Consider the following 15,531-nt stretch of genomic DNA (forward strand, 5'->3'; position numbering starts at 1 on the left):
TCTTGAATTGTTTTTTTGCTTAAATTTTATTGTGTTTTTGTATTGTTCCGATATGGTGTGATGTTAAAAATGATTTTTTTTAAAAAAATTATTATTTTAATATATATATATATATATTTTAAAATCACTTTGAAAAGTAAACATTATCATATTCTTCACTTTCTCAAACCACTGAAATGTCTACCAAGTAGGAATCAAATGAATAGGCAATCAGCCAAAACGAAATTTGCGAAAACCAGTGAAGGTAATTCCCATATATTGCAGTTTAAATATGCTGATGATTAAGGAGTTACAGGTAGTCCATGGGCGACGCAAGTTACCATACAGTTCTCCCTCCAAATTTCCCTTCGCTTCACCATCTGCCACCATTGGCACACTGCCATTTTTCCCACTCAGTGCACTCTTACTTCTGTAACCTTCACTTTCAGAAGCAATGGACGGATCACAAGGCATCGTTAGCTTGGTTGGGGGGTTTGATAACAAGGTTTGCCCTGTCTGCAATACGCTTAAGCCCCGAAAAGCCAACGTGGGATACTGGTGGCTCATTGCAGACCACTTTAACGACTCTGCCTCTTCTATTGAATTCATTTGACTCTCAACACACTCTCAAATTAGCTTCGAAACCCTCCAAAAAAGAACTATAAGTATATATAGTAGCCTCAAATGATGAACTTTCTATGTGAACAAATTGAAAAGGCTAGAAATGCAGAGAAAGCTTGGATTAAATGAGAATCAAAGAAATTAAATAGGTACTAGAAAATTAGAAATCGAAGCTTCTATCCCACTTCAACTTGACCTTTCTCTATCTTGTTCAACCCGAGAAAGATACCCAAAATCTTTCTCTACCTTTGAAGCAACTCTTCGAACCTTTGGGCTCAAGAAAAAGAAACGAACGAATCACACGACATAAACACGAGAAGACAATCAACTGGTGACACAAGAAAACAAAATGGGAAAGAAAGTTGAAACAAGATAGAATAGCCTACAAGAACACAACCAAAATGGGTTCCTTGAATCTTAGGCAATCTATCCCAACCTCCCGGGGTTTGGCTCCTTTATCTCTCTAGAAATGTTCACTTCACAACCTTCAAGTGACTGACAGACAAAAACACTGAGACACTACTAGGTTCCAGGGACACGTATGAACAAAATTTCTAAATCAATACACTCGTAAATATTGTCTGGAAAAAAACAAAAAGAGATGCGAACAAAAACAATTTAACAGTTTGGGATTTGCTAAATGGTAAGAGGGCAGGTTGATCACGGAGGCAACGCTCAGAAGAGACACGTCATATGGCACATCAGATAGACTTCAAGATGTGAGACACTCGCGTGTACATTATTGACAAGCCAGCCCCTTAATAAACCAACAAATAAAAAAAAAGTCAATCAACTGTCTGTTGGGCCACTCAGCCAAGCCCGCACCACTAAGAACCTGTTTTTCTTTTCTTTTTCTTTTTCTTTTTCTTTTTTTTTCCTTGTAATTTCATCACTTTTTTTGAATTTTAATAATTTTTATGATATTTTTTAATAAAATATTATTTAATCTTCACTTAGTTTATGTATAAGATTCCATAATTGTTTTCTTATATTAGGAGATATTCTTTTTATGTAGCCTTACTTCATTTTTTTTCTCTTTTTAATTTTATTGGATCACTTTTTTATGCATGTTTTATTTTTTATAATTGGTTTTAAAAAATAATGTTATTAAATATAATCAAGTTTATTACTTATTTTTCAAGATCATATATTTGTATCTACATTTATTTCTCAACTTTCTAATTTAGTCTTAATTAAATATCATTTATTTTTTACTTGATTTCACATAAAATTAATACATTTTTTTGTAGTATATGTAACTTTTTATAATATTTTTTCTTTGATCATATTTAATTGTTTTAATATGTATGTCTATTTTTATTGATTAAATAAAAAAAATATTCTAAGAAATAAAGTTATCAATCACAACCCAGTACATAATCTATATTGTGAGATCAAATATCAAGAGTTTTTTAATATGGATGATTATCAATTTATTTAATTAAATACAATCATAAGCTTTTCAATTTATAATTGAAAATTTTTTTATATCAAAAAATACATTAAAAAAACCTTCATATTTATTATTTTTTTGTTCAAAAAATTATCCAACCATGGGTTCAATAGCTTGTAAAAACTAATGGAAAAACACATTCAAGGACTCTTTATATTCCCATATATCTCTTTCTGTCATTCTTCTTCTCTTATCTTTCATTTTCTATCATCTACTCCTCATTTTATTTCTTCTTCTTCAATTCCTCAGTAACTATTCCTCCATTATTTAAATACATCTTTACCCCCTTACAAAACCTCTTAACACACCTCAATAAAACATTCTCTTCAACCCCTTTAAAAATATCTTAAATCTAAAAGGATAGTTCAACTGGTTAAATCCTAGATTTATTCCCTACAGATCATCAATTTAAGTACCATAAATCTCAGGGTTATTAAAAATTTATATAATTGTTAACTTCAAGGTCTCAAGAAATTAATTGAAATACGCATAAACTAACTCAAATAATAACGGTTATATAAAAAAAAAATCCTAATACACCCACCAAACCTCTCTAAAATATCATCACCATCACCACTTTCTACCACCAAAACATCCTCCAAACCTTCTCCATATTTCATAGAAGATACACCATCATTTTCAAGATCCAACCACCCTTTAATATTTTCTAAAAGCTGATAAATCATATTCCTTCATCACGTTCTATTTCATAGAAGATACACCATCGTTCTAAGAATTTTTTAATCTTTATAAAATATTTATCAACATCCTTTAAAATCTCCTTTCATGTTTAAACCTTGATTTTTTTTTTTTAAGTTTATTCTCCTCTCTTTTTTATCTTATGGTTTGGAAGTGCTCAAATCATAGTCGAACCATGACAATTTCAGCGGTTCGAGACAGTCGAAGATTTTTAAAGACAAAATAAAGATGAAAATTAAAAGAAAAATCCCAAAATAAATCAAGTTTCTTCCATCCTTCTTTTCTCTCCTATTTGTCGCTCCTTTCAAGGTTGAATCCTTGAAATTTCTTCAATTTTTATTATGAAAATCTCTTCCTAACACCCTTATATTTTCTATTCGAACTTTTTTTTTGTGTGTTTTAAATGTGATTTCTAGAAGATTTCTAGCTTACTCTCTTAGCTCTCTTTATATATATATATATATATATATATATATATATATATATATATATATATATGCCGCCACTAATTAGGAATTTCTAGAGAATTGTTCACTTTTTCTAGTTATAGATTTTTTTATTTGCATCTTGCCCACTCATACTTTCTTTATGTGCACATTAGGCCCCTATGTGCTCTTATTTTCTATATTAACCCCTCATATTTTTTTTAATTTTACATTGACCCAATATTTTCTCTTATTTATACATTCATCCCATAAACTCTTATGTTTGTTTTTGTTTTGTTTTTTTAATTGAATCCCTCTTATTAAATAAACTCCTTTTTTATTCAATTAATTTGTTGAATCTAACATTTCCATTCATCACTTGCACTCTTAATATTTAATAACTCCAAAACTTTTTATCCGAGAGTTTACACAATAATTTCCAACCACAAATCTATTTAATTTTAATAAAAAATAATTTCTCTCACCATCTTTACCACTTGAATTTTTCTCTTTCTCCTTTCTATTGTACTATTTAATTTTAATATATGATCTTTATCTTAGGGTTTACAATTATTGCAGTTTTATTTCATAAAAAAATAAATCAATATTACAACTATTTTTCATAAAAATTCATCTTAATATTTTATATTTGTAATAATCTAAATGTATAATATTAATTTTATTTCATTCAAGTTAAACTTATCATTGAAAGTTGTTTTATCAACTTATAAAATCTTTATATTAGATTTATAATATAAAATTAAATTTATAACACTAACTAAATATAAAAATTAAAAGATATTGCATTTGAATAAAAACAATTTAGTTTTTTTCCTAACTCTATTCTTTTTAAAACATTAAAATATTATCTGTTTCTAGATAATCTCTCATGTCTTTCATCTGAATCAACAGTTGCTGGGAACCACTCCTACGATTCTTTTCCAATCAAAATAAATGTGCTAAAAAAAATTACATCTTACATGTTGAAGAGACGAGGATCCCAAGGAAAAGAATAAAATAAATAAAAAAACAATAAAAATTTGTAGCCATGTAGGAAAGAAGGGAGTCGGCGGAAAGGGCATAATGGTCATTTCAGTTCCCCTCCAATCAGACTTTAACGCTTGTGCTTCTTTTGGCTACCTACCATGTCGCTGCTCCAGGTAATTTCAATTATATATATATATATATAAGAAAACTCTCAAAGTATAATAATAATAATTAAAAAAAAGGAAAAGGAAAACAAGGGGCGTAGGATTAGTAGAAAAGACAGAGAGGAAGGGACATGGGAAGAGGCGATAAATGAAAAGACGAAAGAAGAAGACCCTTAACTACTTGTCGTTGTCCAAAAATCCTGAATTTTGGTAGTTGAAGTCTTCAACTATTGATCGATCTAAGAACCAACATCACAGTTCTCTTTCTTTTCACGGGCATCCATTTCTTTGATTGATTGGTTGATCGTAGTTTAGTATAGTTTCCCCTTCCGAAGAAGATGTTTTATTCTTCACTTTTATTGCTTAATTTCTGAAGCAGGCCAGGTCCGTCCAGCAATCCAACCTCTCCCCAGTAGCTTACATATGGATCCAAGTACAGTTTTACTTCCTGTCTTTGTTCTACTTGCTTCATACAACGAGAGTAGAATCTCTCTCTCTCTCTCTCTCTAAAACTACACAACTGGGTGGGGGTTTGCTTATAATTATGAATTGAGATGGATGGAAGATGGGTATTGTTGTGTACTATGAATGATTTGAAAAAAAAAAACTTAGGAATAATAGGAATGGGAATGATGTTGTGATAAAATCAAAGGATTTTGTATATCTCATACTTAACTAATATGTTAATGTGCTTGTATGAAACGTCAGATTTTAACTGCTGACTTCCTCCTCCTGCTGTTGCAGATGCTTCCATTGACGAGAGAGATGGTTTCAGGAATGGCGTCGAGAAAGTCAAATCTGTCTCTGATAAGCACATTGATCTCCTCAGGCCATCTGCTCGATATTATGCAACATCTAAGGGTACTCTTCTTATTCAGACTTGATTTTATGGTTCTTTATATATATATGTTAATGAGCAAAATGTATATATAACAGCTTATCATGTAAATCTCAATGGTTTGCTTGTTTCTGTCATGCACCATGTTTCTCTATAACGTTGATGAGCAAGTCTCTGCCCTCCCCTCTCCAGATGGGACGGAGCTAGAATGACACAAATTTCCTCCCATACGCTAAGAAATACTCATGGTTGAGCGTCAATGTTGATCAGAGCATTAATGTCCCTTTGTTTTTATTATATATATATATATATATATATATATATATATATATATATTTGGAGATTCAAATCCTTGACTATGAATCTGAAGCACTCTGATATTTTTGGAATTTACTTCTTTGTCATTAGATAGTATTCTCGCATTTTTTAAACATAAATTATTTTAGGAACCAATTTTTATCTACCAACTATATCAGGGTTATTGAATCCTGCTGCCTTTTCGTTTTCCATCTCCTGATTGATTTATTTTTTTAGTAGCCTTCAAATTGCTTTTTGTTTTGTCTTTCGTTTATTGGAGCACTGTTGTATGTTTGATTGTGCACTTTATGGAATTATTTACCTCATCATATGACTTAATGTTTGATTCTGCCATTTTGATTTATTTTTTACATCAAACTGATGTTTGCACTATTAATTGCTTATCCAAACCGCTGAGAGACATTGTGCAGAACTGCTGATGGTAGGGCAAGTGACAGATGCGACAGATGGAGAAAAGGGAAAATATACGCTTGTTGGAGATCCTGAGGATTTTCAAGGGATTTATGACAAACCCCTTCCATGCTTTGGCTGTGGGATTGGATGGTTTTCGTTAGTATTCTTCAAACTACCGTCTCCCCTCATCGCCATTTCTCCTTTATGATGGTTATCTTTTTTGTTGCAGTTTTCTTTTGGGATTTGTGTTCCCGTTGATGTGGTATTATGGCACATTTCTTTACTTTGGAAATTACTACCGGAAGGATCCAAGGGAGCGGGCAGGCCTTGCCGCTGCTGCAATTGGGGTAAACTCTCTCTCAAAATAATTATTTTGTGGCTAGTCAAGCAACAGTAGTCCGAGTCTGAACTGCATTTAGGAGATGATAATCAGATTCTCATCACTGACCTGATATGTTAAACAGTTACATTTATAGCAAACTTTTTTGGGGGCGTTGTCCTCATCAAACTTTGCCTTGTTGAATTTTTACACAATTTTGATCCTTGATTTTAATGCTATTCCTGGTACAGGCAATGTCGTTTTCTGTCGTGCTGCTGGTCATAATAGCTTATTGTTCTCTATTTTAGACTTGGCAATCCACTTCCAAGTAAGTTCCTATGGCTTTATACATTTAAAAACAGAACAGATTTCAGTCGCAAGAAATTGCATGCGCAATGTATAGATAAAATGTTCAGGCGGAAGAGCCCAAAGAATGTTGATACGAGATTGTTCCTTCACAGTTGGGGATTACCTTCACGGCTACATTGAAACATATACAAAATCCTAAACTTTCTTCCTCCATATGCTGGGCTAAAGTCCCAAGTGAAGAAAATCTTCAATTAGCATGAAATTTACTTGTAATATACCAGTGAAAATAGAGGCATTGTTTATATGCAATACATCTTGTGATTCGTGAAAAGGAACAATTTGGTTGTTGTTACGGGATGGTGCGTGTCCATTTCCTTTAAAACGTTAAATGGAGCATAATACCTCGCACTTTGATGTTACCCTACTTGGAAGGCTCAAAACTCGCAAGTTCTATCTTCCTAAGCTCTCCTGGGGATGCTGGAGAGGTGCCGGAGAGCTGAGGAGGGAATTTGGTACAATTTGTTTTTGGTTTTAGATATTTTTTAAATTGTTTTTATACTTGAAAAATTATTAAATTGATTTTTTTATGATTTTAATGCGATGATTTGAAAAATAAATAAAAAAAATCTAAAAGAATTATTCTAATATATTTTTAAGTGAAACATTATTTTAAAAGTATTTGTATGCTTGAATTTTTAATAATCATAATCACATGTTTATTATATTTACAACACAACCACCATTAGAGAGGTTGATGTCAGGTGATGATTTAATGGTGTGGTTATTTTTTAAAATATTTTTGTTTAAAAATATAATAAAATAATATATTTTGCAGTTTCCTCATCTTCAGAACTACATTCCGTGTCATGCATAAGAAACCGAAATCTTAGATGTTAGCATGAGGACGATATTGGAGAAAGACTCATTGCATAGCCAATTAAAAGACGAGTGTGATAAAATTTATGCATTTGATCTTGAACTAGAAACGCAAGGAAAGATAATTTCAAGGATGCATACAGATTTCAAGGCTGATTTAATCAACTTCTTCCACTTTATCATCTTCTTGCTTAGAGCTAGAATCTACTGCATTGTAATTCATGACTCAATATTTTTTGTGCTTTAAAATAACCCAAACCCACAATAGAATAATTACCTAATTGAACATGAGCCCAAGGTGTCATGAATCTAGAAAATTACCAGACCAAATATACACAGGTTTAACCGTGAGTTGATCTCAAGTCACCATAATTTTAGCAAGTTATGAGACCCAATATTCTTTAATTCAGCCTTGAGTTGAGGTCAAGACACCGGGAGTCTGACAAATTGCTAGACCCAATATACTTGAATTCAGTCATGAGCCGAGCTAAAGGCACCATGGATCTGACATCTTGTCAAACCTAACATACTTGGGTTCAGCTATGAGCTGAGCCCAATGCACGTGGGTCTAGCAAGTTGCTAGACCCGGTATCCTTGGGCTTAGCCATTAGCCAAGCTTAATGTACCACAGGTCTAATGAACTACTAGATCTATCTTCCCTAGGTTTAACTATGCGCTAGACCCAATTGGTCTTAGAAATCCATGTTATGATCATAGGGTTCTATCTTAAGATTATTGACATTATCTATTCATGTCTGGAATAATCATCTCCCTACACTTTTAGTTGTATAAAAAGTCTCTTAAAGGCCTATTATATTTTCATCTCATTAATGCTTAGTAATATTTATTTCTCATTAATGATATGTAAGATATCTTTATCCCTTATTAATTTTATCAAGAAAATGACTCTTTAATTCCTTTACTCCACAAAATGACAAGGTTTAGGGAGTATGAATACCCCCTGAACCACCTAGGTAAAGGGTTAACTTTTTCCAATCTCATATACCTTAATCCTTATAGCATTAATCACACAACAACAAGAACAAACATTTTTGTTCTTGTAATTTAAAGCTCTCTCTTTTATTTATTATCATTCTCATTTAAAGTTACTAACTTTATAATCGAAAGGTCCCTAAATCCTACTGTAGGTACCAGGATTTCATCCATTGATTTTATACTTCCTGGGCCAAGGAGAAGGAAATATTAACATTAAGATTTTATTAACCATTATTTAAGCACCAAATAACCTCATTCCTGAATGTATTGGATTTTGAGGCATCATCAGTTTACATCGTCTATGAGAACAAATAAAAAGTCATCAATAATTCTTTAGAACTGGTTTATTGATATTCCTACTCATCATTAATGACAGACAATTAAGACACTATTGAAATACGATGTGTAACAGATCTCCCTACCACAACAGATACTCCTGGCCAGCCAACCCTTCAACACCTTATTAACTAGATGCAACTCCTCACCCAAGCAGTGTTGAAAAAACATAAAAAAGAAGAAGAAACTTTACCTTAACAAGTCTTGGCACCACCTCAACAAGTTGTTGCATTAAGGTAATTGATCCTAACCCAGAAAAGATTCAAGCTATTCTTGACATGGCTCCTTGGTTAGTGAAGGTGGTTCAACACCTCAATGGGAGATTGGTTGCCCTCAATAGATTCATAGCTTGTCTAGGGGAGCGTATTCTATCTTTCTTCAAAACTTTGAGAAACATATCCAATTATGAGTGGACTCTATATTGTCAGAAGGCTTTTGAGGAGCTTAAAGTTCATTTTCACCCCTTAAGATATTGTCTAAGTCTAGGAAGAGTGAATTTTGTTTTTTTAATTTGGAAGTGTCAGACTCAACAGTGAGTGATGTTTTGGTTAAAGAGTATAAGGGAATACAACGTCCAAATTATTACTCTAGCTGAACTCTTCACAATGTTGATATATATATATATATATATATATATATATATATATATATATATGAAAGTGGAGAAAATAACCCTTGTTGTGACGAGTGGCTTTGGGAACCCAAAACTAGGAGTAATCATTTTCGGTTTGGTTTTTATCAAAAAATCTAACCAAACCAAAATTAAAAAAAAAACAGAACCACAATCGGTTCAAACCGATCGGTTTCGGTTCGGTTTTTTAGGACAAAAACCGGTTCAAACTGGTTTTGGCTTGGTTTTTTCGGTCTGGTTAGGTTTTTTTTTCCGGTTTGGGTTCGATTCGGTTTGGTTTGGTTTTTTTGGTTTCAAACTTATAAAACCGAAACTGAACCGAACCGGTCGGTTTTTTCAAAATTTTAATCGATTTTTTTCACGGTTCGGTTTTTTTGGTTATTTTTTTTTATTTTCTCGGTTTAATCAGTTTTTTGATTTTTTTGCTTATCCCTAGCTAAAACCATACTTTCAAGCTTATTAATGTCGTAGTTTTGACAGATCAACCTTTATGATAGATCCTGCATAAACTAGAGATTCCTGGATGTCTACTTAGATGAGCTGTTGAATTGAGAGAGTTTGGACTTCAGTATAGACCTTAACTAGCTATAAAGGTCAAGTCTTGGCAGACTTCATTACTAAATGCTCTTTTGAAGGTCCTATGGATACATTTGGATCCCTATCTTTGATTATAACTTCATCAGCTGAACTAGAGGCTTTAGGAGAACAACCTTTGATGATGGCTCTTGCTATTCAAACTACATAAATAGGTTTCTATTGGCTAACCATACTCCATGATGCCACAAGTTTGGTGAAGAAATGTGATTAATGTTAAAAGTTTGCCTCAATCTTGCATTTGCCATCTACAGAGATGATCACCATAACCTCCCATTGGCTTTTTTCTTAATAGGGAATGGAAATCGTAGGTCCATTCCCTAAGGCCACGTGTAAAAGACAATTTGTCCTAGTAGCTATTGATTATTTCACTAGATAGGTTAAAGCAAAAGCCTTAGCAAATATTACCACTAACAAAGTGCTTACATTCTTTTAGAAGAATATTATATGTCGATTTGGATTTCTCAAAGTTTAGATAAATGATAATAAGATATAATTTGACAACAACAAGATGAGAGAGCATTGTTAAAGGCTTTGTGTTGATCGTAGGTTCTCCTTCGTGTCACATCCTTAAACCAATGGTCAAGTTGAACTGACTAGTAGAGTCTTATTTAATAGACTCAAGAAAAATATAAAAGAAGCCAACTTAGAATGAGCAAAACTATTAAATGAAATCTTATAGGCTTACAGAACAACTCAAAAGGCATCCACTAATGAAACCTATTTCTCCTCATGTATGAGACTAAAGCTATAATTCCATTAAAAATTGGATATCGAAGCCACCGAGTGGTTTAGTATACCATAAAAGGCAATGAACAAGATCTTAGAACTAATCTAGATTTCTAAAAAAAAACACCTCACTCAACTGCTGCAATTAGAAATGAAACATATCAACTCAGAACTACATTGTATCATAATGCCAGGGTAAAAAATAAAAGATTCAAGTTTGAGGATTTGGTCCTAAGAAAGTTAAAGGCTACGGACAATAAATTAAGTTTGCCACCTAATTAATTAGACATCATCAATAATTTTAGATTTTAGCCTATAAAAGGAGGCATATACCATTCATTTAAATATCTTGGTTTTCACATCAAGATCCATGCTCTTACTTTTTTTCTTTGTATTTTTATAATATTCAAGTTTTATTTCATGTTATATTATCATTAATATCTTGTTTATGCTTATCATCTTTTTTAATTATTATACTTGGTCAATTTTTATCATAGCTATGTTCTTATCTTGTTTATTTATGTCTTTTTTTTTTTAATTATGTTTAGTTAAGTTTATTTTTTTCAAGGTGAATAAGGTTAAACTAATGGTGTAAGAATAAGTATAGTATAAACTCAACATAGACTTTCATTTTTAAATTCAAGAAAGTTTGGTATTACTTATGTTGTAATTTTCGTCTTAATTGATCATAATACCCTCCTTGTTAAATGGAGAGTCTTAATTTGTGGTGTACAATCTTTGGCACAACAAATTATTCATTATTTTTATAGCCTACTACATAGAAAACCAATATTTGTGCTATGAAAGGATCTTGATTTGTTGTTGACATAAGTTGGTACCATGAATACTTGATAATATTTACAAATGTTTACGTTACTCAAATAAAGTAATTAAAGATAATTAATATGACATGTTAATGACTTAAAATGAGCTATTAATGATAAATCATCTACTTCGAATCTCCTTTGTGTGTGGTTCTTAATTGACTAATAAAAAAAGTTTTGATTATAATTATTTGAAATATTATTAGTGGATCCTCTAACCTTGATAATTGTTTTATCTATGTTAAATGTTTACATTAATATCACATATTTTAGCTCTCTTTAACTCTAATTGTTTAATTATTTGTGGTTCTATATCCTTAACTTTCTAATGGATTGATCCCAGTCTTGTCAGTTTATTTATTACTTTAACACTCTTGCATTTGAGAAAAAACACCAATTATTTGATCATGTTAAGTTTTTGGCATCGTTGCTCGACAGATAAGCTAGTGTACAAACTATAAATTTTATTCTTGTTTTTCTTTTCACTTTTATTTTTTAAAAGTTTTTTCTTTTTTTTTCTTTCTACACATGCACGAAAGTTTGGTCATAGCTAAAAAAGATAACCAATCACTTCACAATGATAATTACCGTCTTAGAAAGATGATGATTTTTTGAACATATTTGTTCCATTACCTAATACAATTATGAACAACACTACTTTCTCAACATCACAATATCAAGAAAAAAAATGTTCATGTTATTGAAACAAATGAAAATGCTAGTAAATCATTTCTAGGTGTAAGTGTATTGCAAATAAAAGGATAATTAATATAAAAGGATCAATATAATCCAAATACAGAGCTTTAGGTTTATACTAGAAGAAGAAATCATATAAAAAGTAAAACATTGCCTATCATCCCAACACAAGATCAACCAAATTCTTTAAGAAATGGTCCCGAGAATATTCCAGATATTCCTACTTGTATTGTCCCTTATAATAATTAGCTTATAGAAATTGACATTCTTATAGTTATTAGAAAAGTAGTTTGATCCTATACCAACCATTCTATTGCCAAATATTTATCTTCCTAAGACTTCTAATAATCATAGAGCTTTTACCTCTAATATATCTCAATTATTTATTCCAATAAGTATTTAGGAAATTGTGGATGATCTAAATTGGAGGTTAGTAATTATGAAAGAAATGAATGCTTTAAATAAAAAGAGCACATGGGAAGTAGTTGACTTTCCAAAAAAAAATAAAAATTCAGGAGCAAATGGGTTTTATAGTTCAATGCAAAACGAGTGGAAGCATAAAAAGATACAAGGTAAGGTTTATGACAAAAAGCTTCACACAAACATACAACATTGATTATCAAGATATATTTGCTCTAGTAGCGAAAATAAACTCAATTCGGGTATTATTATCTTTAGTAGTGAATTTTAACTAGTCCTTAAATTAGATGAATGTTAAAAACATTTCTATATAAATACTTGAAAAAGAAAGTCTTTATGAGCATACCACCTAGGTTTGATGAGGGAATTAGGAAATATAAAGCCTACATACTAAAAAAGCTTTTATATGGCCTCAAATAGTCTTCTAGAGTATGGTTTGAATGCTTTAAAAAGGCTGTAAGACATCATGGTTACTGTCAAAGTCAAGAAAATTATACAACATTCAGGAGAATGTAAAATTATTATCTTGATTGTTTATGTAAATGATATAATCCTAACATGTGATGACAATGTCGAGCTGGAAAGACTTGAAAAAAAAACTTATTGAGGATTTTAAAATCAAGAATTTGGATGTTTTGAAGTATTTCCTTGGAATGGAGTTTTCCAAGTCTAAAGAAGGTAAATTTTCACTCAACAAAAAGATGTACTTGATTATGTAAATGACATAATCCTAACATATGATGACAATGTCTAGCTGGAAAGACTAAAAAAAAAACTTATTGAGGATTTTAAAATCAAGGATTTGGGTATTTTGAAGTATTTTCTTGGAATGGAGTTTTCAGGGTCTAAAAAAGGTAAATTTTCACTCAATAAAAACATGTACTTGATTTACTTGGTAAAATAGAATTGTTCGGATGCAAAGCAGCTAAAACACTAATTGAATCCAAATTGAAGTTCCAACTTATCAAAACTGAAGAAGTTGTGAATCAAGAGAAATACCAAAGACTTGTGAGTAAATTAATTTATTTAGCTCATACACTCTTAAATATAGCCTTTGTAGTAAGTATGGTCATCCAACTCATGCATTCACCTGGTATGAAATACTTTGATGTCATTAATAGAATCTTAAGGTATTTAAAAGGGATTCTTAAAAGAGATTTGTTATTTAAAAATATGGAAATTTATAGTTTAAAGTCTACATCAATACATATTAGGTTGGAAGTTTAACTAATAGAAGATTTACTTCTGTTTATTATGCCTATATTAGAGGGAATTTAGTTGCCCGGTGAAGTAAAAAGAAAATTGTTGTGGCAAAGAGTAATACATAAGCCAAGTTTAGAGCAATGCACAAAAGATTTATGAGTTTGTGTTGATTAAAAGCTTTTTAGAAGACATGAAAATTCTTAACTCCTTGCCTATGAAGGTTATTGTGACAATAAGATAGCCATCTCAATTGATCATAATTTAGTTCTTCATGATAGAACAAAACACGTTGAAGTTGATAAACAATTCATAAAAAAAAAGATTAATAGTTGAATGATCCATATGCCATATGTTCCAACCTCCGAACAAGTTGTTGATATACTTATAAAGGGACTTCATAAGAAACAACTTGACTACTTGATTGGCAAGTTGACAATGAAAGACATTTTCTAGCCAACTTGAGGAAGAGTGATGTAATATAAAAGATTCTACATTAGGTTGTCTATAAATTAGAAAATAGATTTGATATTAATCAACTCCTATAAAATAGAGGTCACTCCTAATTAGGATATATGATTTTATTTGGTTCCTGATTTCATGTCTTGTATTCTTCTTTAAACATAATCCTTGTACAAACTATTTTTAATTAGGTTAATAAACTGATTTTCAGATAATTATCTCTATCTTTAGTTTTTGTATTGTAAAATTAGTATTACAAAGTCATATTATTAAATTCTTAAGTTATCAATCTTAAGATTTTCATGACTAAAGGAGGAAACTTATAGTAATAAAATTTCGTATCATATTATGTCATTAATATTTTAAAATATCATATTGTGTCTGAATAAATCTAATATGAAAATAAACATTTTTTCATTAGTGAAGTTTATCTAAATCCATCAGTGTTTTAACATAAAACATGAATGAATCATACATATTAATAACATAATTTAAAAAACATTCATAAAATAAAAAAATAGATTTAGAAGATTCAAACAAAACAGAGAAACTATATCTAGAGATTAAAATGAATGAGTTAAAGTGTACAATGTTTATAGATTTAATAAATATAATTACATTACAAATTACAAAAAAAATAATAGAAAAAAAGAGGAAAAACATTGTGGATGCAGAGATCTTTTCATTGTGGATTCACACAGTTTAACCCTAACTATTCCACTTCTTCTTTATCTTTTTGTGATCTTTGGCTACATGGATGAATGGAAACCATGTTTTCTCACCTTTTTTTTAATCATCTTTCCCTTTCCTATTGATATCTACCATAACATTATTTTCTTTTATTTCTTCTTTCTTCCTCCTTTCATGTCAGACTTTTTCTCTCTTTACCATATATATATCAATGTAAGGTTAGTGATGGCTATAAGATGAAGCTTCTAGGTGCTAGTTTGATTATAAAGGTTGGGTATTTTAGTTTGGAGAAAGCTTGGTTCAATTGAAAAGTGTTGGATAAAATATTAATTTGTGGGTGGCTTTTATTTTATTTGGAAGAAATAGACTCTCTCTCTCTCTCTCTCTCTCTCTCTCTCTCTCCCACATAAAAAAATTAGGCTTTGCTTCTTTTTATTTTTATTTTCCTGACACTTCTTTTAGTTCTCTCATGATCTTACTCAATTTTTCTTTTTTCCTTTTGAGTTTTTCACTTTTATGTCGTTGGTCATTGATGATTTTGCGTTCATGTTTTTTTCTTTCATGTCTCCCTT

The 15,531-nt window shown here is 30.8% G+C and overlaps 1 protein-coding gene across 2 annotated transcripts; it reads left to right on the plus strand.

Annotated features, from left to right (window-relative positions):
• The first annotated feature begins 4,407 nt into the window (after positions 1-4,407).
• Positions 4,408-6,857, plus strand: LOC133673988 (uncharacterized). Of its 2 annotated transcripts, XM_062094943.1 has the most exons (6): positions 4,408-4,761; positions 5,073-5,189; positions 5,895-6,033; positions 6,107-6,224; positions 6,448-6,524; positions 6,658-6,857. In XM_062094943.1, exons 1-5 carry the CDS (start codon positions 4,752-4,754, stop codon positions 6,502-6,504), a joined length of 441 nt encoding a protein of 146 aa, XP_061950927.1. In that variant the 5' UTR covers positions 4,408-4,751; the 3' UTR covers positions 6,505-6,524; positions 6,658-6,857. The 2 variants fall into 2 exon arrangements, with proteins under 2 accessions (XP_061950927.1, XP_061950926.1); XM_062094942.1 differs by having other exon boundaries at positions 6,448-6,857.
• The last annotated feature ends 8,674 nt before the right edge of the window (positions 6,858-15,531 follow it).

Source organism: Populus nigra, chromosome 15 (genome assembly GCF_951802175.1).
Source record: "Populus nigra chromosome 15, ddPopNigr1.1, whole genome shotgun sequence".
NCBI lineage: Eukaryota > Viridiplantae > Streptophyta > Magnoliopsida > Malpighiales > Salicaceae > Populus > Populus nigra.

Bases quoted from the DNA above. Each gene is read 5' to 3' on its own strand.
- LOC133673988 (XM_062094942.1), top strand. The intron at 5,190-5,894 runs GTACTCTTCTTA...GACATTGTGCAG, and splicing joins ATATTATGCAACATCTAAGG to AACTGCTGATGGTAGGGCAA. The intron at 6,225-6,447 runs GTAAACTCTCTC...TTCCTGGTACAG, and splicing joins TTGCCGCTGCTGCAATTGGG to GCAATGTCGTTTTCTGTCGT.